Raw genomic sequence first — 27400 nt, 5'->3', positions numbered from 1 at the left:
GTGCAGAATCAAGCTCTTTCCTCTGGGGCCATCTGCCGGCTTTTGTGCAGATGCTTCTCGGGACCCTTCTGGGACAATGATTGCTTTATCAGGTGCATCAAAGATGAGTGATGCTGGAGCCATTAGGCATGATTTCTCAGGGAGTTGTAGTCCAAGCTGTGCTGGAGGCTGCGTCTTCCATCCCACATGCCGCCATAACTCCAACTGGCACATGATTCTTAAATCAAGTCTTCTGAAGACTGAAACAAAAATCCAGCTCCACTTCCCATACTTCCCTTGGAATCAGAGATGTTGTGCCCCCTTCCACATGTGTGTGCCATGTTTAATCCAACAATGGCCCTAAATTTTAATAATTGTGAAGGTAAAGCACTCTAAATCCTTCCTCCAACAAACAACTCGAAACAACATTAATCTATTCAACTAAGACTTTTTCAAACAAAACCGTGAATGAGGGAATTAATTTCCAGACTGATACTTAGAAAGACTAAGACATTAACTGATCCACATTTAATTTCTTAAAGAATCAAGCTTAGTCAGTAGACTCCTGAATCAAGAATAGATTAGATTTTTATTTGTACATGATCGTTTCAGGGTAATTTTACCAACTGGTATACATTTGTATCATGCTGCTACCAAACTACAGTGTATTATTGTAAACTCGTTTTCAAGCTGTTTAACTCAAGAATGGCTAGAAGCTTAAGGCTATCATTAAAAAAACCCCAACAAAACACCAAACCCAACCAGTCAACCCACGACACCTCAGTCAAATCAAACACCTTTCTCCCCTCACCCCTCCAGCATACTGTACAAGTTTTATGAATTTGAACAACATTCATAAACCATACAGTAAAGTGATGAAACCTTCAATCCTAGCACATTCTGTACAAAAATAACCTTGTGTTTTAAGGAACCAAAATATCCCCTATTATTACGAGAGGAAATGGGCTTAAGCTGCGCCAGGGGAGGTTTAGGTTGGAAATTAGGAAAAATTTCTTTATGGAAAGGGTGGTCAAGCATTGGAACAGGCTGCCCAGAGAGGTGGTGGAGTCACCATCCCTCGAAGTGTTCAAAAAACGGGTAGATGTGGCACTTTGAGACATGGTTTAGTCTAGTCTACCCTTGATTGGCTTAGAGTAGACTTGGTAGTGTAGGTTAATGGTTGGACTGGATGATCTTAAAGGTCTTTTCCAACCTAAACGATTCTATGATTAACAGAAAATGTATGCTGACCCATCAACAGCAATTTGCAACTGAAAGGCTTACTACCTTTCAAAACTAGTTTTCTCTCAGACTAGAGAGGACTGATATGCTTTCCAATTTAAGAGCTCCAGTTATTATAATTCAAGATTATATAGCTGGGCTATGTTTTATTTGCATTTCATTTAAGCACAGAGCTGTTCCACCAAAGTACGTACCCTTCTGCTTTCTTAATAGAAACAAAATATTATATAATAGGTCTACTTAGCTCTGTTCCACTGCAGCCACATGCATTCAGACACAAAGAATCAGGAAAAGCCACTTGCTATATACACTGGTCCAGACCACATGCACTTACATGTGAACAATGCACTGGAAAGTTACAATCCATCTGACCAAAAGATTTCTCAGAGGAAAATAATGTTTTTCTGTGTATTGTTATAGCATCCACTGCTCTGAGGTGAAAAACGAACAATATGCTTCTTTAGAGATGAAGAAGATTACGACAACGGATGCGTCACTGTTAGAAATCCTTATCAATGCAGACATCAAAAGTAATTATTAAGTCTGTCTATGCATTAGTTATTTTCATTAATAATGCTATGAAGCTTTTTAATTATTTCATAATCCTCAAGATGATGTGGGGCTCACAATCACCTCAAATTTGAGACATACCAGAAAGGCCACAGAAGACAAAACAGACATTCTTTGGTATTTTTGGCATTCTACTGCATTGCAATGATACTTAAACCTCAATATTAAGTCTTGCAAATCTGTACTGTAAAGATGCTGGAGTTCTTAACAAAACGAGCCCTTTTTTATCTGCTGGCTGGTTGTGTAACATATAAAGTAACCCTGTCAAGCTAACAAAACCCAGTGCTTCTCCACAGCCTGCAGCCAATGAAAAATCCCCTCGAGTGACATATCCCAAGAGAGTTCTGGAGCAGTGGGAAGTAACATCTGGGAGAATGTCTGACCAAAGACCAAGAATTAGGTCTTCATGTGCCTCAGTTGTTTCTTTATCTGGAACGCTCAGGGGGTCACTTTCTAGAGCCTTTGTGTAACCCTTTTTCTTCTTCTCCTCTTTTAGTTTCTGTACCTTGTGCTTGAATATGTCACGATGTTTGGGTTCTTGAGGACCACAGAAGAGTTTGTCTTTGCTTAGATGCAGCAAGTCATCTTCTGTTGGGATGCAAATCATGGCATGTAATTCAGGATTCCCCTTTCTCAGGAGAGACAAGTTGACCCATACAAGAGCCCTTGGATAGCTCATCAAGATTGGCAAAAACACATCTTCAGTCATTTCCTTCTGCCCCAGTCGAGAAATAAGGCGGACTCGCCGATCTTTTCCAGCAGTGGGATAGCACCAGGCTGATAACTGCATTAGTAGTTTCTCACTCCTATTAAAAGTTTTTAAAAATAAACATCAAGGATAGCTATTAACAAGTAAGTACAACACAAATCCAGCACCCTGCATATTTGCAAGAGCTCGATTAAAAAAAGCCCTGGGGCTTTCTGCAACCTTCCAAGCTGGTATTTGTATCACTCTGAGCACAAAAAGAACATGGGTGAGTGGAATTCATGTGCAAGGCTATTTCTTCAGAAGGAGACATTACCTGTTAAAACCCCCAAAACTTGTTAAATGCTCTAAAACCTTCAGTGACATTAATGCAGTCCAGAACTGCCAATGTTTTCTTCCCCTGATAACTACACAAAAATGAAAGACCTGCATTCAGACACTTTCCAAACACTGTTGCTGCCCTCATGTGTTGCACTGGAATGCAGGGGATTCTCTGTTTTCTTTATAGACGTTATTAAGTAGTGCAAGAAACACCTGTGATGATATATTAGAAAAGAGAATGCAAGCTTATTTACACAGCAACAGTTTTAAAATCACAAATATGAGCCTCTAAAAGCTTCATCCACCTGGAAGCAGACAGAATATGCCAATTCCAAGAACACATTAAACTCAAGAGTGTTAAATTTAAGATAATTTAAGAAGTTTACTTCATCTAGTCACCAAGTTTGCTGGGGAAAAGCAGGAGAAAGACTTCCACTCAACAGCAAATTCTGATCCACAACAAAACTAATCTCCTCACTGTATCTGGATCAAATAATTCTCTCATCTTAATAATCAAGGCTGAGCTCTTCCTTTCCCCAATTCAAAAATTCCCAATAAAGAAAGAACACCTCCCATGCATATATCATTTTGACATACCTGAGAACAATAAAGTCATTTGTTGTCATAGTTTCATCTCTCTCAACAAAGTCTTGGGTGCTTGTAACATCCTCTGTCTTTACGACACCTTCAGAGCTTGTTATTTCCATGGTCTCCTCTACCTCACCAGTCTCAGGGCCAGCTTCTTGGACCACTTCTGCTTTGGGGTCACAAAAGCTATGCTCTTCAGTTGCGCAGCACTCAGAGTGTGGGGAAGAAGGATGTACAAATTCTCCTGAAGCTTTCATTCTTCCTTCCCAGTTCTTCGTCAGCTGCCCCCAAGGACAGATGAAAGGGGACAAAGTGCCCAGCTTGACATAATTTGCCCTTTTTGCAGGTGGACGTCTGAATGATAAATCAAGTAGGTAAGAATATTTGTTTTCTGGGCCCATATTCAGTCCCTAGCACTTCAACAGGCTGTCTACTTTGTCCTGCTGGTCTAATAATGTTTTCTGTTTTCAAACCAAAGTATTTAGAACAGGAAGTTAACTGTGCATTCCCTTTGTAATCCCACTGAGGAAGAATTTTAAAGTTATACTTCTAGACAACACTGCTGTATTTCTGACCACCATATCCTTTCAGCCATGCTGGATATTTCTATCTACTGTGACTGACACCACCACCTTTTCCTCTAAACTTCTCCTACTTCCCCCTCCTAGCTGGAAGGGGAGCCAACAGCAGTTGGTGCAGAGGACACTTCCAGCTACCACATACTCATGGTTAAGAGTTCTATGTTTACTGTAGTGAAAATGAAGGCAAACTTCAGAATACCTGGTATTTAAAAAGTGGACACTGAAATAGTACCTCTTCACTTCATTCTTTAACGCTTAGTACATACTTTGATATTCTGCCTTTGCCTTCTCCTACGTCCTCCCTTCATTTGCTGCTAAGGGAGCTTGAAATAGCTTTGTTTATTTCATTGTTATGCAGCCTTGTTACAGCCTTATAACTGAGCATACCTCTGGGAATAGAAGGTTTTAGTTAATTTATATCCAGCTTAGCAGAGCTTTTCTGTTAAATACACCTAGGATTCTTTTCTTTCTTATAATATTAGGATTTAAAACACTAGTGAAAGATCTTACTGAAGTCCAAGTCTAAATGAACACAACAGATAATTAAGGGCATATTTTAAGCAGTATTCATTTTTTTCATTCTTGCAATCAATTTTGAATTTGATATTACCGTTTGAATTTTTCAAGAAGACTGGTTTCCAGTTCTTTGGCGAACTGCATTCCCGCCTGACAGTCTGGGAAATCATTTGGAGTGTGAGGTGTTCTTTGATATTCAGAATGCTTTAAAGCCTCTTGCAAGCCACCGACTCGTACACCTCGATATATCTGTTATAAAAACCAAAACCCAAAAAAGCAGTGTTTGTACTGATTCCAGGTTCCTAACTGAAAAAAAACCCAAACCATTAATACTCCAGAAGCAACTGCCTTAGAAAAGGGAAAGTCTACCACTTTAGCTTTCGAAAAAATAAACTTAAGTATGGTTTTCACAGTTCTAGATGCTCATTTCAACAAAAACGTTAGTCATGATCTTTAAATTTAATTTTGAAAAAACTATCAACAAAACTGAAGAGAATTTCACAGGTTCTGATCTTGTATGTTGCCAGGAATGTCATATTACTTTGACAAAGTCACTGCCCAATTTATTTTAACTGTACAATAGGTATCACTGCAATTAATCCCCCTGCACATTCAAAAGCATAAATTTAACTGCAGAAAGACATTAAAATTGCCATCTAGACATTCAAAGCAGGAAGCTCCAAACAGCACCAGAAAAGTACTCAAGCTTAACTCAATCTTTGTGTTTCAAGGTCTCTCCCAAATCAGAGGCAACCAATTTCTTGACAGAGTGATGGAGATAGCCAAGCTGGAAATGGATTAGCAGCAGGCACCAAATGATTTCTCTTCAGAGACCTATGCCCTTAGAAACACAAAACCAAAGAGCTATAGCATCAGCCTTCTCTCCTTACTCTGATTTCCTGCTTTAGACTGCCATGTGGGTACAGTTATACAGAAGACATAAAAAGCTCTTGTTTATTTTTGAGACTTTAAGACCAAGCCTGTGCCATCAACCAGTTCATACACCCTTTTAAAGTGGGATTTTGATCCTGTAATTGTGAATTGGTTATACAATGTGAAGTATACTCTCTAAAATTGATTATTTTGAACAAAATTGTATAATTTGTCACATTTACTTGCAATTTGCAATGAAAGTCACTTACAAAAGGAATCCAGAAAGCCATGCCCCAGCCCTTTGGGAGATAGATATCCCAGCCACTCCCCCATCCTGGTCGATCTTCTCCAGCCATTTTCCCTGGCTGCTGCACCAACAGTATGGGAATCTTAGATTCGCAAGGACCCAAATCAAGGTGTGATCCAGGTACCAGTAACTGAGCTCTCATATGGTTTAAATCCTGAGGAGGAGAAGATATTTCCAATAAGTTAGTAACCATTTTCCCTCTTCTAGATACCCTTCCAAGATACAGAGAGAAGGTGAGCTTATAACTAGGAAAAATATACTAGTAATGTGCTACACATTTGAACTGACCTTCATGGAGGCATGAAAAATGTTTTTAGAAAAAAGCATTAAGCACCTTTTTTCTCTCCTCCTTATTTCCACTGACCTTGATGGAGGGTAGGTACTGAAACTCAGAGCAAAAATGTACAGCACAGATGAAGGAGGAAAAACAAGTATTGCAACTTGATATTTATAGATTTGTGCACAAGACTAGACTGAACAGGTGCTTTCAAACAGTCTGTCAATACACAGAGCAAATCTGAACTACCTCCAGGGAGATGGGAAGAACATTTGGTCACAAAACAGTTTTGCACAAAGCATGCTGGCACCAAGGCTTTGTCAATCACCAGTTGTTATATTTCATTGTACCACATTAAGAATACATTTATAAAAAACCAGACCCTCAGACTGCCTCTTTACATGTCCCTTCTGCACCAGCTGTTTTATAAGGTAAACATTACCTTTCATGACAGCATGAAAAACACTCATATACAAGAAGAGTGTGCTGATACCTGTTATGCGCTAGTGTAGGTTGGTTGGGGCTTTTTTTTGTTTTTGTTTTTTGTTTTGGTTTTTTTTTTTTAAGTACTCTGCTTTTTTATACTATGGCAGCCAATTTGAAAGAGCACAAAACTAATTTTCATGAAGAGAATATTCAGGCGAGATGTTTCTGCCACACCAGTATTTTCTTTTTGATTACAATGGTGCCAAAAGTTTATCACCTTTTGTGACTAAATCACCATTTTACCCATGCATTTTATGGGTTGCTCCTCCATTGCCAAGGGAAATGTCAAGATAGGAGATTTCAAACCTGTAACAGCACATTTAAGGCTCTCTACAAGTCACAGGTATTGCCCAAAATGCCCACAACACAGTGTGCTGCAGTTCACAACCAGAGGGATTTATTTCCTTCCAACTTCCATGATTCTTTTGTCAGAACTGACCTGCCTATGACTGAGGAGTGAATGGCCAGAGCCTCTCTGTGCTACTTCATCCCTTTTAACTGCTGCACATGAGTCAAAGCGATGTAGGAAAATCCAATTCCAAACCCTTCTGATAAATAAACCTACAACTATTTAGTCCTGTAGACAATCCAATAAAGCTTTCTTTCAATTGAATCATGAACAATGGTTGTGCAAAACCATTGCACAAAGGCTACAAAACAAACACTTCAACTCAGCAGCTGGATACTATGACATTAGGAAACTACTGCTCTTGGATTTATACAAGTTTCAAGAGTCTTGCTCTATGAACCATTAGCCATTTTATCCATGGCAATCCACCTTCTTAGTTACCTGCTCTGAGATTTTATTTTCAGTGACGTTCTTACAGATGTCCCGGTCCCAGATAAAGCTGTGAGCACAGTCTACAGGTACACCCTCCAGGTACAGCTGCCTAACTTTATCATTATCTACAAAAGAAGAGAACCTTCAAACAAAATTCAAACAATTTTTGTGGCTTAAGTATCAAATTACCAAAACCACTCCACTATCATAAGTACAATAAGCAGACAACTAAGTGAACAGACTATTAAAAGCATAACAAGCATCACTGCTTCCGCAATATCTTAACTATCACGTTTTTCCAAATACAAAATATGAAATAAACTGTTAGTTTTAGAAGCATTAACCTAGCATTCTCTTATGAATAGGAGTTTATTATTACAAACGACATCACCTTTGCAATGTAAGTTACATCTTTAGCGTGCCACCTTTAATATTCTGAAATCTGGACTTTCAGGCAGAGTGTGAAGCTCAACAGGTTTGGTGAAAATCAGAAAAAGCAACATTACAAAGCCTGAAGTAAGTCCACCTAAGTAAACTTGTAAGAGAAGCGAGGATGACCTTTAAGAAATGTACATACAGGAAATATTTTTATGGGTATGACTAGCATGCAACTACTTATTTAGCACTCGCTTCCCACTCTGCATCTTTTCAGGTTCTGCACTTCAAGGAAAGGACTATTCTTTGCTTATGTCTGCAAAGACCAACAGTTGTATGTGTTACTGAAGACAAATAACACTTCTAGCTTTGAAACTGATCGTCGAGGTATTAAATAACCTATCTTCTGCAGCTCCGCAATTTAACGAAAACAGAGAAAATGTATACCTACCTTTAGTGATCTATGCATTACAAGCCTTCAGTGTACAGTATGTAATGCATGCTGATCCATATTTTAAGTACAATAATTCTTACCAGTAAACAATACAACGAACCTATTAATAGTTCTGTGATTACAACTTACAGGGACTGTGGCCATTTTGTCATCTACAAGGTCTTACATATTTGTGCGGGTTTTGGCTGGGATAGAGTTAATTTTCTTTACAGTAGCTAGTATGGGCTTGGTTTTGTTTTTTAAATCACTCAGTCTTTCAAAAGAAGATTCAGCTAATTTTTCCAGTTAATGTTGACAAAGACTTTCTGCACAGAAGATAATGGATTATTCAGTGGTACTAACAATACAATAGGTACTGCCAAACATAACTGCAATAATTATTTACTTAAAATCTATGATCTTTAAGTTGTCCCCATTATTAAGAGTTGCAAAATCTCTCAAAAGAAATATTAAATACAGTAGCACTCCTGACAGTCTGAAGGGTGTTATTAAGCTGATGCTTGCTACACATTCTTGCTGATGTAGTATTCTTACATTTATGTGAGAGGAAGAAATACTAAAGAAATTACTGGATTAGGGTGGCACTCCTTCAAATTAAGAACGATACAACTAAAAAGGAAGTCCTTGCCAATTCAGCTAGAATTCCTTCTCAGACCAAAACTTAAGGATAGGAACCTGAGCAGGAACCTAAAAGAACTCAATACTCCTAGAAGCAAAGCACATTCTGTCTGGAGATACAGCAAATATCAATGCCTTAAAGGAAGGAGAAAAAGACAGCAACAAAACTGTGTGTAGTGGTGGTGGGGGAATTCCTTCCTGACCCTTACAGATAACCAAGGGGGAAAGGCACATAATTACAAGCAAACATAAGAAAAGTGACTTTTCTGTCTTCTGTACAGAAAACATTTGTGAACACCAAAATCTCTTGATGTTAAATTATTTAAACATGTTCTAGTTCCTTCAACCATAAATTATTCACTGTGACTTTCTCTGATTTTATTTTTTTTTTTTTTTACCACTTCTTTCTACTACCACAGTTTAGGCAGTCTATCCCTGTCAAATTCTTGGAGTTCTTTACAATTCCTATCTTCTATAATGGCATAAGTATTTGTTTTTTCCACTTTAGAAAGCCCTTTTAAGTCAGTCTCCTTCCATCACCACAGTCCATCCAATATCCTCCTCACTACCCTAAAATATCCTTCTCTAACTTGGTACATTCTTTCTCCTTGATCTCCACTGAACTTGGAGAATTTAATCTCTCTACTAAGCATACTATAATTCAAATCAGAATGCCAAATTCTCACACCAGTTCTCTTTATTTCTTACCTCTCTCCTGTTTTCTTCAGTCCACATTTTAAGATTGCTGGGGAAATAACCCTACTGATGAATAATTGCTGATGATGGTGGAAGTAAGATGTTAGAGCTAGTATAGGAAATAGGGAGTTGTATTACTAAGCACACAACGCTCAGTGACAATCAGCACATTATCTACTTCTGCTGGTGTCAATGGTTGGTGCTTAGAAAACATAGGCAGACAGAGGAAGGTTTTGTTCCATTTCAAGCTGTTCTGATTTGCGTCGCTGATTATTTTAACAGTCTTAGAAGACAGGCCTAAGAGTAAGAGTGCTTCTATTTGAAATTTTTGCTTCCCTCTGTGAGGAAAGAGCACAAAAAGCAAAAATATAAGCACTGCTAGGGAGCAGTTTCAGAGCCGTATGTAAGTAGGGGTGCATGGTCCCAGGACAACTGATGCCAGACACCTAAACCTCTGCAAGAGGTGCGTTTACAGACAAGGATTCAGGCTCTCTGTCTGCAGAAGGAACTTTAGCTCACTTATCTTTCACGATGTATTTTCCTTCTATGCATCTCATTCAGTGATTGTTTAAAAGCTCCACCATACTCCATGTTGAGCAGTTTTTAAGGCAGCGGAATTTATATTCTCCCACAGAAGACAGTAAAAGCATATCAAAATGTCAGAAGCATACTTTAAAATGGAGAAAAGACAGCACTAATTTGCAGTCATGTAAGCACTGACTGCTTACTGGGAGTCTTGACTTCCAGAAGGCATAAACCTGCTGAGAAGGCAGTGAAAAGTGATTTATTCACAAACTTTCTATCCCCCAGCCTGAAGAAAAAAGGATAGTTCTTTGATTAAATCCCATCAGCACATGTCTATAACACACAGCTTGCACACATGCATTATGCATTCAGGAGTGAGAGTAACTGGGAAAGACTGAAATTACCTTTGATTTGTTAGCATGTCACTTCACAAGGGAAAAACTACACAGGCATATCTCTGAACAACATTTTGGGAAAAAAGGGATATGGACAGCTGTGTATCATTTGACAGATTGCATGTACAACAACCCACAAGCAAAAATGATGGCTGCAACTTACCTAAACTAGTCACTCATTTGACAAACAATGCATCTTTAATTTAGTAAAGATTTCCTAAGAAAATAAGTTAGCTTCTATACCACATTAAAGAACAAGAGAGGCTAAAACACGTACAGAATCTGCTAACATACGTAGTGCCATTTCAATCTTACTAATACTAATAGTATTTGAATGTCCAGGAAGCAAAAAGGGGAAGAAAGTGTGGAATACAGCAAGGGTTCCTTTATATTGCTCAATCAACATGACATGTCATTAAGGCAAATGAATGACTACTAACATTTCTTAAATAAACATCAACTCACTATATTACCATATCTGAGTAAGGTTACATCAAAACCAAGGCTCAGAAAGTTTATGTAGTTCTAAGGTTCATAAAAAGATTTCTTCTTACAGAAGGGGCAAATTAATACCACCCAAATGAAGTTACAGATGTTAGAGAAGTCTAACTTTTTTTTGCATGGGTGTCACTGTGGAAATGTTGGTAATACTATTGCTGTAGTGATGTATACTATGTGCCATGATTAAACTCCTTTTTTGGTTAAACAAACTGCCCTTCAAAAAACTGCAGAGGAGGATAGTCTCCATTCCTGGGTCACTCTTGGCAAAAGAACCAGTAGAATGAAGGGACAGAACTGGTTGGAAAAATGCTGGCAAAAGTGCTAAATCAAACTAGACTAACCTTGGGGAGTATGTTGCTTTTGATGAAATTCTTGCTGGGCATTTCAGTAATCTGATTCCAAGTATGACCAATAACAGGGTCCTGGGGAAGAGTACAACACTGGAATCAGTATGTAGTGTTGCATTTCCTCACTCTGCCAGTTTCTAGCCACTTGTGACTTACAGACTTCTTCAGTTAGAGGTGATCCTTTTGCATTGAGTGACCTTCAATAGGTTCTTTTTCATATATTTAATGGATTTTTTTAACTCCTGCAAACCTGCCAGGCAATCAAGGGTGCTTATAGAAAAAAGGAATTAATCTAATTGGTGTACAGAGGCAGTGAAATATGTGACAAGACCCCACTCTCCAAGGAGATTACAAACCAAGCTGACAGAATTCAGGAAGACCTTATAATGGGTCCTGAAATAGTAAACAGCAGCAAGAAAGCATAATGCTTGCACAGAGAGAACAGATTGGACATAAAATGCTTTCTGCACAATAACTGATTATGCCTAGGCTTCCTCTTATTAATTCCTACGCAATTTTACTTTTTCTTTCAAAAACACCAAGAATTAAATGCACTTGATTGCTTTCCCCTGACTAGAAAATTATGAAAGTATCTGAGTTTACTAATCTAACATGGATTAATTTTCTAGAAGTATTTAAAAAAATGTAACTTAAACTACTTGAACAAGGAGGCCCATGAAGGCAGAGATACAGAACAGGTAGTAGCTGTCACATAGCCAACTACAAAATTAGCTTAGTAACAACAGTCTTTGGAGAGTAACAATAGCCTCTTTCCAGCTAACTAACACCTAGGAATACTCAATGAGGGTGACAGGAGAGTGACAGTTAGACCTCAGTCTTGAGTTTCTTGGGTAGGAGAGATGAACTACCATGCCACAGGATTCCCCCACTGCGCATGTAATAGGTATGCAGGGGATTGCGAATGATCCTGTAACTCTTCCCACATAGCGTTAGGAAGTCACTCAGGTGGGAAATGTGGAAAACAGCAGCCACTTTCCCTGCTGAACCATCAGTCCCCTGTATTTTCTCCTTAACTGCTTCTTGTAGGAGGGCTGGCCTCTCCTTTTCTACTCCCTTACCATGATGTCCTTTTGATTTTCTCCTAGAAGCTGTATTGTCTGTCTTCTTTCATCCTTCTACCTACTCAACTTATTTAGTAGTGACGTGCTTGTGTAACATCAAGTCCTTTAGGAGAACCTAAATTAGAAGGTATCATGCAGTTTACCTGTCCTCGCTAGCTGATCAAGGACCTTCTCCCTCTCCCGAATAAAAGTCAGAGAGGGCAGATGCAGTTTTAAGTTCATGATGAAACAAAAAACAACTCAGAAAGGAACCAGAAGCTAACACCAGATTTTCTGAATGTTTGCGGGTTAGAAGATTTTTTGCAAGTGAAGAATAACCCCAAGCAGAAAGTTCTTGAAGAAGGCCATTTCTAGCCAGCCAAAGGAAAAAAAGGCATAGGTATTTTTTTCCTCTTGACTTCGTATCTTACATCATTACCTCTTTACCATGCCCCTCGTTCCTGAGGGACACTCAGCTCTGGCAGTGGGAGAGAAACTACTATGAGACATTTCCAATGCCTAGATGCCTTCTGCTGATCTTGCCTTCTTGAACACATCTTTACATACACAACAAGCAGAATGAAGGGAGACAAATTACTTCTTGTAGTTGCTAACTCGTCTACCAGCTCAAACCAGTATCTGTAAACAAGTGCTATATAGCTCACCTTACTTCTCAGCAGAAAGGAACCAAAGGAGAGGTCATGTATGATGCAGCATGATGAGAAAGTTAGCTGAGCAGAACTAATTAACAGGAAAAAGTCTGTTCTAGATACAGACAGTAGAATAGGAGGATGTAAGAAAATCCAAATAACAGAGAGTTGTGCAGATTGCTAAAAGACAGTAACTGAAACAGGTGTTCAACCTGATTTAAGTGAAAGGTAAGGCTAGTTTATTCCAGCATCTTGCAAACACACCGCCAAGGAAATGAAGTATTTCCCAGTCTCTGGAACCTTCAACTTGTCCTATTTGCTACCGTTTGCTAGCTGGCTATTATGTTTCTTGTATTAGGTGAGGCAGTCTGTGTCCATCTGACCTAATTGGAAATGCCTACATAGCACTGTACACAAATTCCATTGTATACTGCATATGCTTTTGCACATTTTTCAAGGACGTTCAAATCCAACTGAATTTGAATTTTGCACTGAAATATTGTATGTCAGCATTGAAATGAAAGTTTCAGAAGTCACGCTTGCATCTTCCATTTTTTAACATAACCAGCATCTTCGCCATTGGAAATGCTAATCTTGCAACTGTAATTCTTTTTTTTTTTTAGTGGAATTGCAACTTTCATCATTGTAGGACTATAAACCAGAAACAGCAGATATCTTCTTGGAGAGATAAACAGCATCAGGAAGACTAAACACCAAACAGAAACTAAGTAGCTTTTAGCACCTGGTTGGCCTTGCCAGGATTCGAACCTGGATCATCTGTATGGTCAGACAGAGGCTTCCACTGAGCACAAGACCAGCTTTGGTGCATGTCCCTCCCTCACAATTGCTGTTCTAAAACCTATGCGACTTTCAAGCTGTTTCTGTTCTGCCAGGGGCTGTGGAAAGGGGAAGGAAACATTCTGAAACTGAATGCTAGAGGAAAACAGCAAGAGACAATCAGTAGAAGATGACAGTAAATGAAAACAAAAGCATAGAGAGAAACTGAATCTCTTGCCTTTGGCAGTTCCAGGAGAAGCAGAGTATAAGCAAGGCATTTTACCTTGGTATTTTTCAAAGTCTGGCATGGCTTTTGTCTTCTTTTTTGGCAAATTGACTCGAGGATCTCCAACAGTAAGGCCCAGTATTGTACCTGGTGGCATTTCTGATGGTGAACTTATCCCTTTAAAAATACACAGATGAACATTGCCATGAAACTACCAATTAAGTTGTGATCTTTTTCTGCACTACTATTTTGCGCATTTTTGCCTGCAGGGATGTGACACCACTGTAAGTCAGAGAAGCAATCCAGAGTGCTCAATTTAACATGTTTTGAAAACTCACCAATGCTTGTCAAATGTTCAATAACAGAAGACAACAATAATAGCGTAAGACTTAGTTTGCAATTACATTTATGCTTAGCATGGAAGTGAGGTCACTCTCACAACTTACAGACTCAATTCATCCTTTGCACTTGGCACATCTCTTAAAGAACAAACAACCTTTGTTTTATATTTGTCTTCCAAAGGAAATAAAAAAAAGTTTTTGAAGTTTTACCTCTTCTCTGCTTAACTGCCTCACATTGGATAGCTTGAGTATAGTGTGAGATCTACCAAAGCCAGTTCCTTACCTGCTTCTGTGCTAGAAAGTGAGGAGAAGTTAACTTTATGATACTTTACAACTCAGCCAAATATACAACCACTCATTAGAAACAAAAATATATAAAGCAAGGTATAATACTTTCACTTTGGGTAGGAGCCTACCATTTTATCTGTGGAGGTATTGTACAACTTATTGCTTTAATCTGGGGTGTATGGGGGGGAAGAGAGTGAGAGTATATGTCAGACTGTATATCCCATCAGCAATCTCAAATCTAAGTTCATGAAGATAAGAAATAAGATTCAGTTTATCTATTATGAGTTTGGACTACACAGATGATTAAAATTCCCTTAAAAAAAGTTAATGTAACATTTCTTAAATCTTTGACATGCCACGGTGATTACCTAAGCACATGCTCAATGACATCACTCTCTTGATCAAGGAAAAAAAAAAAAGCATTTCCAAATTGAAGTCAACTTATTAGTATGCCAGTTTTGACTACTAGAGTTTAAGAGTTTCCCCTTCCTCCCATAGAACCCACATGCTCAAATACCTTCTAATAGCTCAAAGATAGCACTTTGATGTTGATGAAGAGATACTTTTTCAGAGTCCTTGCAGTTTTCTACCCACCAGTTATTCAGTTCTGTCTCTGAATCTGCCGTCTCCTGGAAAACAACACATCTAATTAAACCTGAGTGGTCATTCAGTATTTTATATCAGTATGAATAGACTCTCAGTTTGCCTTAATCACTATGGTTGCTTTCTTCCTCTTCAAGTTTCAAACCAAAATCGTTTTTTCCTAATGCAGTCTATTCCTATACTCCACCTTACAGTAATCCCAATAAGCTGTCCAGTTTAACCTGTGTCCCAAAAATAAACAAAGCAATCCACAATGCTCCCTTAATTCTGCTGTTAATTATTCTTTACAGAAAGCCAGAGATTTCGTGGCCTCATCACGTTTGCTGCAAGAGACAAAAAAACCCCATTAAAACCACAGTGATGCTATGTGCCAAGAGGTGGACAAAATACTAAACCCTGGAGAAGTTGCATATTTGATTGAAAACACAGAAGTTTTCTATACCTTACATGTCTTACCCTTTAGCTCTAGGTGCACTAGCTCATTGCTTGAGAAACATGATCTATGGTTTGTCAAACAGAATGTGAATTATTCTGGACCTCTCAGCACAACACACCACTACAGTAGAAACTACATAGCCTGCTCAACACCACCATTGCTTCTATTTTCTTCCTACCCCCACTTAAAATCTAGACAGGAGTTCTTCCTGAGATCAGCGTTAGTCAAGTGGCTCAATATAGAGAAGCTAACAGAGTAAAAACATATCGGTTAGCCTTTATAATAAGTAAAGCTAGATATTTTACGATTCTTTCTAGCAAAAGCAAGCTTGCACATTCTAGAAACCTTATCAAAATTATAGTAATATCCAAACTGCCAATTTCCTTACTGTTTGGAGAGAAGCAGCTTTCAAGGTCTCTGTAAGGACAGAGTGTGATAATGGGCCAATCAGCCGATATCTGAGAATCTCCATAGTTCTATCACTGAAACAGAGAAAAAAATTCAGGTGAAGGTACCATGGTACAAAACACGATTTTTTTTTTCCCCCAGTACTGTTAAGCCAGAATTCAGCTATACTAACTGGTTAAGGGTCACAGTTTCTGACTCTACTATGAACAAACCTGATCACAATGCCAGTAGTCTGCGAGATCCAAGAGTAGGACTGGAATGGATCTCTAGTGCCGTCACCAATTATTTTTTTCACTGGCACAGCTTTTTCTCCTTCTTTATCCTCCTTCTTTCTTTTCTTGCCAAGGCTCAGAGCAACATCCATTTGTTTTTCCTCTTGAACTGATGGTGTAATAGGCTCAGGAATATAGATTTCTTCAGGCTCTGAACAGTGAAAAATTGTTTTTAACTCTCTCAGCATGTCCTTAAGAAAAATGAAAAGTTTGGATTAGGATGATAAGCAGTGCATTGTAAAGCTTAAGTACACTTTTAAGAATTACACTGTACTATTTTATTTTCCTATATGGATTTAAGGGAATAAACTTCATTCTGCTGAAGTCCAGGGCTTACTATCAAGAGCTGAAAGTAATACTGGATGTTGTTAAGAATTTATTCTCACTCAAATTAACACAAGAAAAATTGCCAGGCACAAAATTTTACTTTTTTTAATTTTTATTTTTTTAAAGTTCATAGCTAAGTATCAGATTATGATTATCTGTGATGAGACTAAATTTAGCCTGTTGGGGGTGCCGGTGGGAAGGATGTGAATCAAGCAACATCATATTGCAAATGTATCCTGAAGCAAGTGACACTAGAAAACTCTTAACAAGCTCAAACACTAAAAAAAACCTCAGACGCATGCACCTTCTGTACAAGCTTTATAAAAACAAGCTGCAGAACATAAATATTGTTAGAGCAGAAACAATCTTCCAACTTTTAATTTCTAAAGCCATGCATTATATCCAGCTCTTCTACACCTTTCAGAAGGTGTCTTCACCATTAAAAATGTACAATGCATAAAGAAATCAAAGTCCAGCTATAAAGAAAAAAAATACCTGTTTGAGAGCTGGATGCATCCAGATCCACAACTGTCTGTTTTCAGACCCATCCCTGGGTTTCCAAATAAATGTAATGGGACCAAGCATATCCTCAGGATAGCGATCTGCTCGGTAAAGATTCAGGGAACCCTCAAATCTTCCAGACAGACAACAAGCCTCTTCAAATGTTAATCCTAAAGAAGATGATACTTATTGAAAACCAAAATAATCTCTCGTTTAAAAAAGAGAAGATTGAAATTCAGTCTGGTTGCTGGGACAGTATCAAAGAAAGAACATGTACCACAATTAGTTTATTAATAAGCAACTGAAAATAAGAATGTCTAGTCCTAGTATGATACATTTTAATTATGTTTTTCAACCAAAGTCACAACTCAGTATCAACTCTGTTACTACTACTATTGAGATTGGTAGGGTATTAAAAAAGGAAAAGGATGGGTCATCCTTTAGTCTATTCAGAATCTTAACTTTATTTTGAACTACACAAAATTTACCTGTTTCAACGCTACATATTCGAGCAAGTTGCTTCAGAAGCTCGCTCTCTCTACCAGTCAACTCCAGGCAACAATAATATGATAAGTCCTGAAACAATAGGAGAGTGGCAAAGTGAGACTAGCTCTTGAAAGTGAGCCTGGCAAGGAAGGACCAGACAGAGCTTCACAATTTACACTGAAGCAGTAATTTTTCATTCACTAAAATTTGTGTCAAAGAGAAATGAGTTTTCTTTTTGAACTTAAAATTGTTAGTTATAGGAGAGCTGTCAGGCATTTCTCGTTTGAGGGACAACCTGCTTCTCAAACCAGCAGACCAAAAAGGACATGGAACAAAGTGCCTGTCTTCAGCAGCATCCTGCTCAGGAAGATGATGCAGGGATTCACTGAATCTCTTAGCTCTTGAGAAGACTGAAGATGTAGTATTTCAGTCACAGTTACCAAAAGACTCTCCTAAAAGTTCATCTTGTTCGCTCTGATACTTGCCACCCTTCATTACAATTATCACAGAATCATTTAGGTTGGAAAAGATCTTTAAGATCATCAAGTCCAACCATTCACCTAACACTACCAAGTCCACCACTAAACCAGCTAAGGGTGAAGTAATGATTAATTTCATGTTTCCTGGTTTGGTGGCTGGATTATTTTTTAATTAAAGTAAAACTAGAATAGAATCATTAAGGTTAGAAGAGACCTCTAAGATGATCTAGTCCAACCGTCAACCCAACACCACCATGCCTACCAAACCATGTCCCAAAGTGCCAAGTCTACATGTTTTTTGAACACCTCCAGGGGTGGTGACTCCACTACCTCACTGGGCAGCCTGTTCCAGTGCTTGACCACTCTTCCAGTAAAGAAATTTTTCCTAATATTCAACCTAAACCTCCCCTGGCGCAGCTTGAGCCCATGTCCTCTCGTCCTATTGCTAACTACTTGGGAGAAGAGACCGACACTCACTTCACTACAATCTCCTTTCAGGTAGCTGTAGAGAGCAATAAGGTCTTCCCCTCAGCCTCCTCTTCTCTAGGCTAAACAATCCCAGTTCCCTCAGCCGCTCCTCATAAGACTTGCGCTCCAGACCCTTCACCAGCTTCGTTGCCCTTCTCTGAACACGCTCCAGCACCTCAATCTCCTTCTTGTATTGAGGGGCCCAAAACTGGACACAGCATTCGAGGTGCAGCCTCACCAGTGCCAACTACAGGGGAACAATCACCTCCCTGCTCCTGCTGGCCACACTATTCCCGATACAAGCCAGGATGCTGTTGGCCTTCTTGGCCACCTGGGCACACTGCTGGCTCATGTTCAGCCTGCTGTCAACCAGCACCCCCAGGTCCTTTTCGGCCAGGCACCTTTCCAGCCACTCTTCCCCAAGCGTGTAGCGTTGCATGGGGTTGTTGTGACCCAAGTGCAGGACCCAGCACTTCGCCTTATTAAACCTCATACAACTGACCTCAGCCCATCGGTCCAGCCTGTCCAGATCCCTCTGCAGAGCCATCCTACCCTTGAGCAGATCAACACTCCTGCCCAATTTGTTGTCATCTGCAAACTTACTGAGGGTGCACTCTATCCCTCATCCAGATCATTGATAAAGATATTAAACAAGACTGGCCCCAAAACTAAGTCCTGGGGAAACACAGCTTGTGACCAGTTGCCAACTGGATTTAACTCCATTCACCACAACTCTCTGAGCTTGGCCACCCAGCCAGTATTTTACCCAGCAAACAGTACACCTGTCTAAGCCATAAGCTACCAGCTTCCCTGGGAGAATGCTTATTGTGAATTTATTACTATTATTACAAAATCACTCACTTCATACTTAGCAGTTATTAACAGCTGACACAACAGTACTTCAGAGAGACAGAAATATTGATTATAACTGAACAGTTGATTACTTCACCTTGGCAAAACAACAAAGAAAACAGATGTAAATGTGGTACCTGAAGAAGGCAGTGTTTTGTCATGGCTCGGTAACAAGCCCTGTAGCTCTTCTCCGTTGGGCTATCTCCTAAACAGTATCCCCATTTCTTCACCATATGAAATCTCTTTGCATGCCAAATATGCGTTTCCAGCCAAATATTCTTTCTTTGCCTGCGATTAAATTCTGCTACCAAATTTATGTGACGCCTTCTAGCTTTGCGGCATTTAGTCTTTGACTGTTCTTTTTTCTGATGTACAGCTTTCTCTGCCTGTTTTTAAGAGAGGATATTGACGTAAATCTCAAAAGGAAAAACTTCTGTAGAAAAAAAAGGCTGAAATATATAAGGATACAGGAAGCACCAGCATTAAGTTATACTTCATTCTGATGTTAGTTCTCCATAATTCTTGAGGCTAACTAACACTTTGAAACTTTATACACAAGCCCCATCCACACAAGCGCATCGAGGTTTGACTGGAACCCATAGATAAACCAAAATCCCTACACATTCAGAAACCTACCAGTGAACATCACTGGTTCTGTCACTTCCTGTGTGAAGTTTTTGCCTGACATTAATATATCCACCTGAACAAATGAACATGACATTAGGAACACCTGGAGATCTGAGCTTGTACAGAAGCAGTATGGACCTCAGACCACTAGGTAGGGCCCTAAGGATGATTGTACAATGTGTAGAAGCGAATAGGATGGGACTGTGGTGATGTCTTGACCAAATTCTTGATAAATACTCAGTCAAGGTCTGAATTATTATAGGTAAATGCATGGCTGGAGAGGAAGGCTTGACTCTCTCAATCAATGTTTGATTTGTCTTTTTGTGAAGAGAAGTGGTAGAAAGAAATAGGGACTATAAGACACAAAAAAATTCTTAGGATATCCTTTGTAAGCTCACCAAGGAAGAGCTGACAACAGACCACTGGTTGTAAGAATAGCAAAGGAATGAGAATGCTAGATGATCACTGCCAAGAACACAGAAAACATGGAAGCAACACATGACATCAAAATACAAATGCACAAAAAAATAAAATATGTTCCCATCAGACCCATCATTCCACCACAGAGTAGGCAATATAAGCCACTGGATCAATGGTATGTGACTGGTTCAGAAAGACAATTAGAGAAAAAGGGATGTGGTATTGTAGATGAAAAATGCATGTCTTTAAGCTTATGAAGAGGTAAGAGATAGTCCAGGTAAATGTTTGGATGAAAGCAGTCATGATAAAGGATGTAAGAAAAAGGAAGAAAATGCAGCAGAATCAGAACAGTTAACTTTGAAGAAGCAGACTCCAAACACTGAAAAGTAGGAGGCAGAACCTTTACAAAAGGAAAGAGCTCAGGAGATATGACAAGCTGCAAGAAAGCATGAAACAAAACAGCCTGTGCAAACATACAAACTACACCAAAAGACTTGAGGAGAGAAAACATAGCAGAAGAAATACAGTTGCACCAGGGCCAATTAAATAATCTCAAACATCCAAGAATCACACAAGGAGTGGAAACAAGGATGGGAGAATAAGTGTGAGGATGTACAGAGAAGTTAGAAAGGCTATCATGTGAAAGGAGTTAAAAAAGCAGGACACAAAAGAACCAAGCATAAACATTAAAGAAATTCAAGATTATTTAACAAGAATAGAGCACACAACTAACTATGCAAAATAGCCCACACCTTCTTCCTCCAGTTCTCAGGAAACAGGCCAAATTGCATCTCTTGTCTTGACTAACAAAGCAAAAAGAATGCCAACCAGAGCAGTAAAAGAAGAGATACAGGTTATGCAGATCCAATAAAATACATCTTAAGGAACACGTGTGGAAGTACCCGAAGCAATTTCTGAATCATGAACAACTATCTTCAGGAACTCAGGATGGAGGGGGTAAGGTCTCAAAGAACTTAAAAAAGATAATGCAAGGGGAAAAAGAATGCAAGTAGTATGTTAATCGGTCAACCTTAATACACAGAAAACTTACCAAGTAAACTCACTTGATCACTTTAAGAAGTGTCTAGAGATGATAAAGTGATCAATGCCAAACATCAAACAGATCTTTTTACAATAAAATCCTGCTGAACCAATTTTTTGGGTTTTTTTTAAACACACAGGAAGGCCACAGTGGGTAAGGAGCAAGTAACTCCACAGGAGCATTCTGACTAAACATTGAGATACTGCCACAAAATGAGACAGTTTCATGAGCAACCAGGAATAGTCAATTAGTAAGTCTTAAGCTGCATGCAGCCTGCCAACAGCTCCAGCATACCTCCCACTTTTGAGCTATAACACATGAACAGGCTATGCTGGCTTGAGGCCAGAAGGGTCACACCCTACAGCTGTGGTGGGGTGCAAGGCAGACAGGCATTATCAAGGACTCCTGGATCACCTGAACAACTCCTCCTACAGTGGACCCTTTCATCATGACTATTCTAATAGCTTTTCAAGATGTCAAATAATAACAAAGCCAAGTGGTTAGTGAGATCTACTACAGCTACCACCTAAAGCTGAGGTGTTCCTGCATTTTGAATCCAAACGTCAGTCAAAGTTTGAGAACCTGTGTACGCAGGGAAGTTTTGCAGATAAGCTCAGGTCTGAACATGAATAAATGTACAGCTGAACACTGTGCATTAGCTATGCCCACTATATAGTCTATTGTCGTGGCTTAACCCCAGCCAGCAACTAAGCACCACGCAGCCACTCACTCACTCCCCCTACTCCGATGGGATGGAGGAGAGAATCGGAAGAGTAAGAGTGAGAAAAACTCCTGGGTTGAGATAAGAACAGTTTAATATTTGAAATAAAGTAAAACAGTAGTAGTAGTAGTAACAATAGAATAATAATAGTAATAATAATATACAAAGCAAGTGATGCACAATGCAATTGCTCACCACCCCACTGACTGATATCCAGACAGTTCCTGAGCAGCGATAGCGGCTCCCCGGCCAACTCCCCGCAGCTTATACTGAGCATGACATCATATGGTATGGAATAGCCCTTTGGTCAGTTTGGATCAACTGTCCTGGCTGTACCCCCTCCCAGTTTCTTGTGCACCTGGCAGAGCATGGGAAGCTGAAAAGTCCTTGAGTAGCATAAGCAGTACTCAGCAACAACTAACACATCAGTGCGTTATCAGCATTATTCTCATACTAAACCCAAAACACAGCACTATGCCAGCTGCTAGGAAGAAAATTAACTCTATCCCAGCTGAAACCAGGACATCTATCAAATACTATAAAACATACTTATACCTCTTTCCTGGCAATCTCTTGGAGCCGCCTGGGTAGGCGTTTAATGTTGTGACTCATAGCTCGCCTTCGCATGTGCCTAGGCAGAGTCTGGAAAACTAGAGAGTTTGAAGACTTCTGCGCAACCGCTTTCAACATGGCACTGATCTCAGCAGCACGAGCTTGAGCAAAGGTAGACACTGGAATGATAAGAACTGCATCAGAGCATGACAAATGGCAAAAATCAAAGAAGGGGACACTGTACATAAATTACTGAATTCCAGCAGAGCATTCCTAGTACATCAGTCTAATGAGTTCTTGAGATAAAAATACGATATACTATTTCTGAAGAAATTTCAATTCTTTAGATATTCTGAAGCTTACAGTTATACATGAATGAAACTGAAAGCCATGGTATAACCAACAAATCCTATTTGCATTAAGTACTTTACTAAATTAGAGTAGCAATCTTTTCAGATGGTATTCAGAGATGAAAAAAACTTCAGCATGGGAAAAAAAGGAAGCGGTAACCATATTACAGACTGTTTTAAAACGATCAAATAAAAAATCCAGAGGTTGGTCTTGTTTTATGCTTATGGAAGTGTACCTACTATCAGAGCACTGCCACATTTTGAAAAGCTTATCTGCTCTCCTAAATAAACATTCTGTTAGATGAAAAGTTGTCTTTAACTCACATCATGGGCAAAACCAGTTTCACTGGCTACATTAAAAGCAGATGACTGTCAGTACTCATTTTGCTGGTGAACAGAAACCAAAATGCATATCCCTCATTACAAGTAAGTGCAATTTTTCAACCCAGAAGTCTGAAAGGACTCATTGAACAACAGCTGGTCATTCATTCCAGTACACAACTACTTCTGTATTTTGCAGAAAATTAGGAAAAACAGAAGAACACAGCATCAGTTCTAATTTTTGCTCTTGTACAAAACCAAAGAAAGACAGCAAATATAATCACCAGCAAGTTGTCCTGGACTTATAAATTATGACCTTTTTCTTATATACAAACCTGTTATGTATTTCGGCATTTCCTCAGAAACACTCTGGCGTCCTCCTTGCCATCCTCCTCTTCCTCTGCCTCTCTCTCCTCTATTCTGCCCTTTTGGAAAATACTGGTCTTTCCTGTAAGAAGGCCCAGATGACTGATTCGAAAATTTCTGCTGCTGATACTGCTGCTCAGAATGAACATCTCCTGGAGGGTTTAGAGATGAAAAGAGGTAACAGAAATGCAAAGCAGTGTGAGTAACTGATAACTATACACAATCTTTCCTCATAAGATTGCATTGCACATTCCTCCTATTATATTTAATATATGTACCTGAAAAAGCTATCAGAAATCAAAAGAATTAAGTTCTTTTTTATAGGAAGAAATACAAATTTTGCACTGTCCTGCAGCAAGTCTGCAGTAGATTAAGTAACTTTCGCACATTCTGAAAATGGTACCCAATCCAGACTTTGCCTCCAATACTCTATTAGATCCAATAGGAAAGACCTGACTAAAATCAGCCTATGCAACATCAGTAGTGAATTTTACTATTGTCTAGTCAGGGTTTTAGTACCAAACCAGCAAAGTCAGTATCTTTCACTCTTGCCCCTTGATTTTTTTTGCCCGTAAGCAAATGTATTCTTGTCACACTGACATGTATTTCTGTTACAGCAATAAATAAGGTAACCATGATACAGGTATGTTGGTGCGGTAAGTTACTTTTCTGGTACAGGCATTTAAACCAATATTGAAATTAAGTAACTAAAACCTATAGTAAGCTTCCTAAGGTAGAGAAATATCTTTCAAGAGTGATAAGCACCTAACAGCACTTCAAGTTTAAAAGGGCCTTGAAGTCCATATTTAAAGATTAGTTTATATTCAACCCATTCAGTTAAGACTTGGTTAGGATTTCTAGCACAACTTGAAATATGGTTCTCAGGCAGCTCATGCTGGACAACTGGACTAAAATGGGCCAAGACAGCCATTCCCACCATCCCACCCACTGCATTAAGATGAGTGCTTAAAGGAACATGGGGCCATACAGTTCAGGGAGCTCCTCTGGTGAAAATCAACCCGTGAGTCAGGCAAAATGGGGTAAGGGATTAAAAAAAATCAAGTTTCAGGTTGATCAGCTTCTTAAACAAGCCTATCACATTGTCCCAGAAATGCTATCATTGGCACGAGGAACAGGCTGGAGCAGATTCACCTCCAGTAGCCTCAATTTATATGAACTTAAAATGTCAAGGAACCTCCTTTTCCACTTCAAATAAGCATGAAGTTTTATGTTTAGTAGCAATGCTGTTGCAGCCCCGATGCAACCACACATCACGCAGAACTGCAGTAATTCAGATGAAAAAATAATCTGGGGTGGAAACAGAAGTTAGTTTTCATGTGGAATAACTCCCTGATCTGGGTTCTCCACATGGCTGAGAGCAGCACTGTCCAGACACTAAGGGGAAGGTGAGAAGGAAGTAGCTGGGAGAGCGAGATGGATGCTACCTGAGTCAGCAAATCTGTGTAGACCTACAGCCCAAGTCAATCATAGGAGGGTAACTGGACAACAATTAACTCCTATCACAAAAACATCTTTTCACTATCAAGTTAGCCTAAGAATGGAGGAACTAACTATTTTAATCAGAAGATGGAAGAGTGTTTTAAAAGACAGCGACTGACTTAATACCTAAAGAAAAATTAAATTCTTTCAGGTACTCTGTAGATCCATAGTTTTATAATACATATTTAGATTTTTTTCTTTCCTGTTTCTACAAAATAGCCCTATAAAACTGAGATACTCACTAATACTACAGAAGAATGTTATATGGATGAAAATCCGCCCTATTCAACAGGACAGAAAACCATAACCACGTAACCTTAGAAGTTCCCTGCTACAAAGGAAGTTAGAAAACTGTGTTTAATCTAGCAGTACTCCTTTAACAACATTCCAAAATCTTCAGACAGGGCTGACCATAATTTGCTACATCATTCTGTCTGCTTACAAACTTCTCAGTCATCCAAATACGCAGTGACACCTCAGCATTTTTTTGTTCAACCACAAGATGCGATTTGTCAACTTCTGAAGGCCTCTCAGTAGCAGGCTCTGCTCCTACTTACGCTTGTTTTTCCAGAAATTAAATAGGTAGCAAAATAAAAACATGAAACGCGGTGGGGGGGTGCATAGAAATCAAAGTCCAATTGAAGCATACAGAATGCAGGTTGAAACACACATCTAGCATATAAGTTGACAGGATCCTTCAGTCTTCAGCTGCAAAGGTTACCTGCGTACATAAATGCTCCAGCAATGGCCTAGCAACACTGCTATTTTAGGGAAATGCCTTGCTGTCTCCTGCCAATACTTTTCCATAGATACAGGAGCCACAAGCACCAAAAGGTAAAATGGTTGGGCATGCTGATCTGATGGAAAAACAGTGCATTTATCATAGGGCCAGCACACTAAACCAGCTCTTCCTGCAGCTCCTAGGTCTGACAGAAAGATAAGGGAGGTCACTGGATGAGGTGTAACATCCAAGTCAATTTTAAGACTAGAAACCGCAACAAACAGGTAGGGACTTGTCATGTAATCGAAGGGGTAATACAGAGAAGCGCCTATTAACGAGATTTATGGCAGGACCAGGGCTAAAGAGGTCACCAGCGGAGGACAAGGCCCTGGCGTGTTCCCACAGCAGGTAAACCTCGCCAGCCGCGGGAGCTGAGGAGACGGGGACACCCAGCCCTGAGGTGGGGGGGGGGGCAGGGACACCCAGCCCTGAGGGGACAGGGACACCCAGCCCTGAGGTGGGGGGGGGGGGGGAGGGACACCCAGCCCTGAGGGGTGTGGGGGCGGGGGAGGGACACCCAGCCCTGAGGGGTGTGGGGGGGGGGGGGGAGGGACACCCAGCCCTGAGGGGGGGGGGGGGGGGGGGGGAGGGACACCCAGCCCTGAGGGGTGTGGGGGGGGGGGGAGGGACACCCAGCCCTGAGGGGTGTGGGGGGGGGGGGAGGGACACCCAGCCCTGAGGGGTGGGGGGGGGGGGGGGAGGGACACCCAGCCCTGAGGGGTGTGGGGGGGGGGGGGAGGGACACCCAGCCCTGAGGGGTGGGGGGGGGAGGGACACGCAGCCCTGAGGGGTGGGGGGGGGGGGGGGGACACCCAGCCCTGAGGGGTGGGGGGGGGGGGAGGGACACCCAGCCCTGAGGGGTGAGGGGTGGGGGGTGGGAGGGACACCCAGCCCTGAGGTGGGGGGGGGACGGGACAGGGACACCCAGCCCTGAGGTGGGGGGGGACAGGGACACCCAGCCCTGGGGGTGTGACACACCCTCTCCGCCTCCACCCACCCCGGCCCTGGGCAGGGGTTTCCCCCGTCGTACCTGGGGGCAGGCAGGCTCTGCTCCCGCCGCCAGGAAAGGGCCCCGGCTCGGCGGGAAGGGTGACGCTGGCCGGCTGGTTCCTCATCTTCTTGGCCCGCTTCTTCTCCCTCGCCCCGGACATCTCCGGCAGGGCCCGCGGCGTGTGCAGAGAGGGGGCGGGTCACAACAACTCGCCCCTCAGGCAGGCCTTAGGCGCCCGGCGGTTGCTGCTCGGCCTCCCCGTAGCGGGGGGCACGCGGGGAGCGCTTAGCGGCGGGCGGAGCGGTCCCCGGCACCGGCCCGGTGGGCACCCGCAGCACGGCCTCCGCCTGCTACACGCGGCCGCCCCAACCTCAGTACCGCGCATGCGCACGGCGCAACAACACACACCACCACCA

At 40.7% G+C, this 27400-nt stretch overlaps 1 protein-coding gene across 1 annotated transcript; it reads right to left on the bottom strand.

Moving 5' to 3' along the window:
* Window positions 1-1942: 1942 nt before the first annotated feature.
* On the bottom strand, window positions 1943-27144 carry POP1 (POP1 ribonuclease P/MRP subunit). Its single transcript, XM_075706007.1, has 15 exons — window positions 27024-27144; window positions 23682-23864; window positions 22679-22854; window positions 19451-19699; window positions 17517-17604; window positions 17023-17198; window positions 16141-16391; window positions 15909-16002; window positions 14999-15110; window positions 13910-14029; window positions 7237-7352; window positions 5646-5837; window positions 4598-4752; window positions 3416-3760; window positions 1943-2597 (listed from the first exon to the last, which is right to left on the bottom strand). Exons 1-15 carry the CDS (start codon window positions 27142-27144, stop codon window positions 1943-1945), a joined length of 3033 nt encoding a protein of 1010 aa, XP_075562122.1.
* Window positions 27145-27400: the final 256 nt, after the last annotated feature.

Source organism: Pelecanus crispus, chromosome 2 (assembly GCF_030463565.1).
Source record: "Pelecanus crispus isolate bPelCri1 chromosome 2, bPelCri1.pri, whole genome shotgun sequence".
Classification (NCBI taxonomy): Eukaryota; Metazoa; Chordata; class Aves; order Pelecaniformes; family Pelecanidae; genus Pelecanus; species Pelecanus crispus.
The sequence above is the reverse complement of the archived record's forward strand: the minus strand, read 5'-3'. Positions and strand labels throughout refer to the sequence as shown.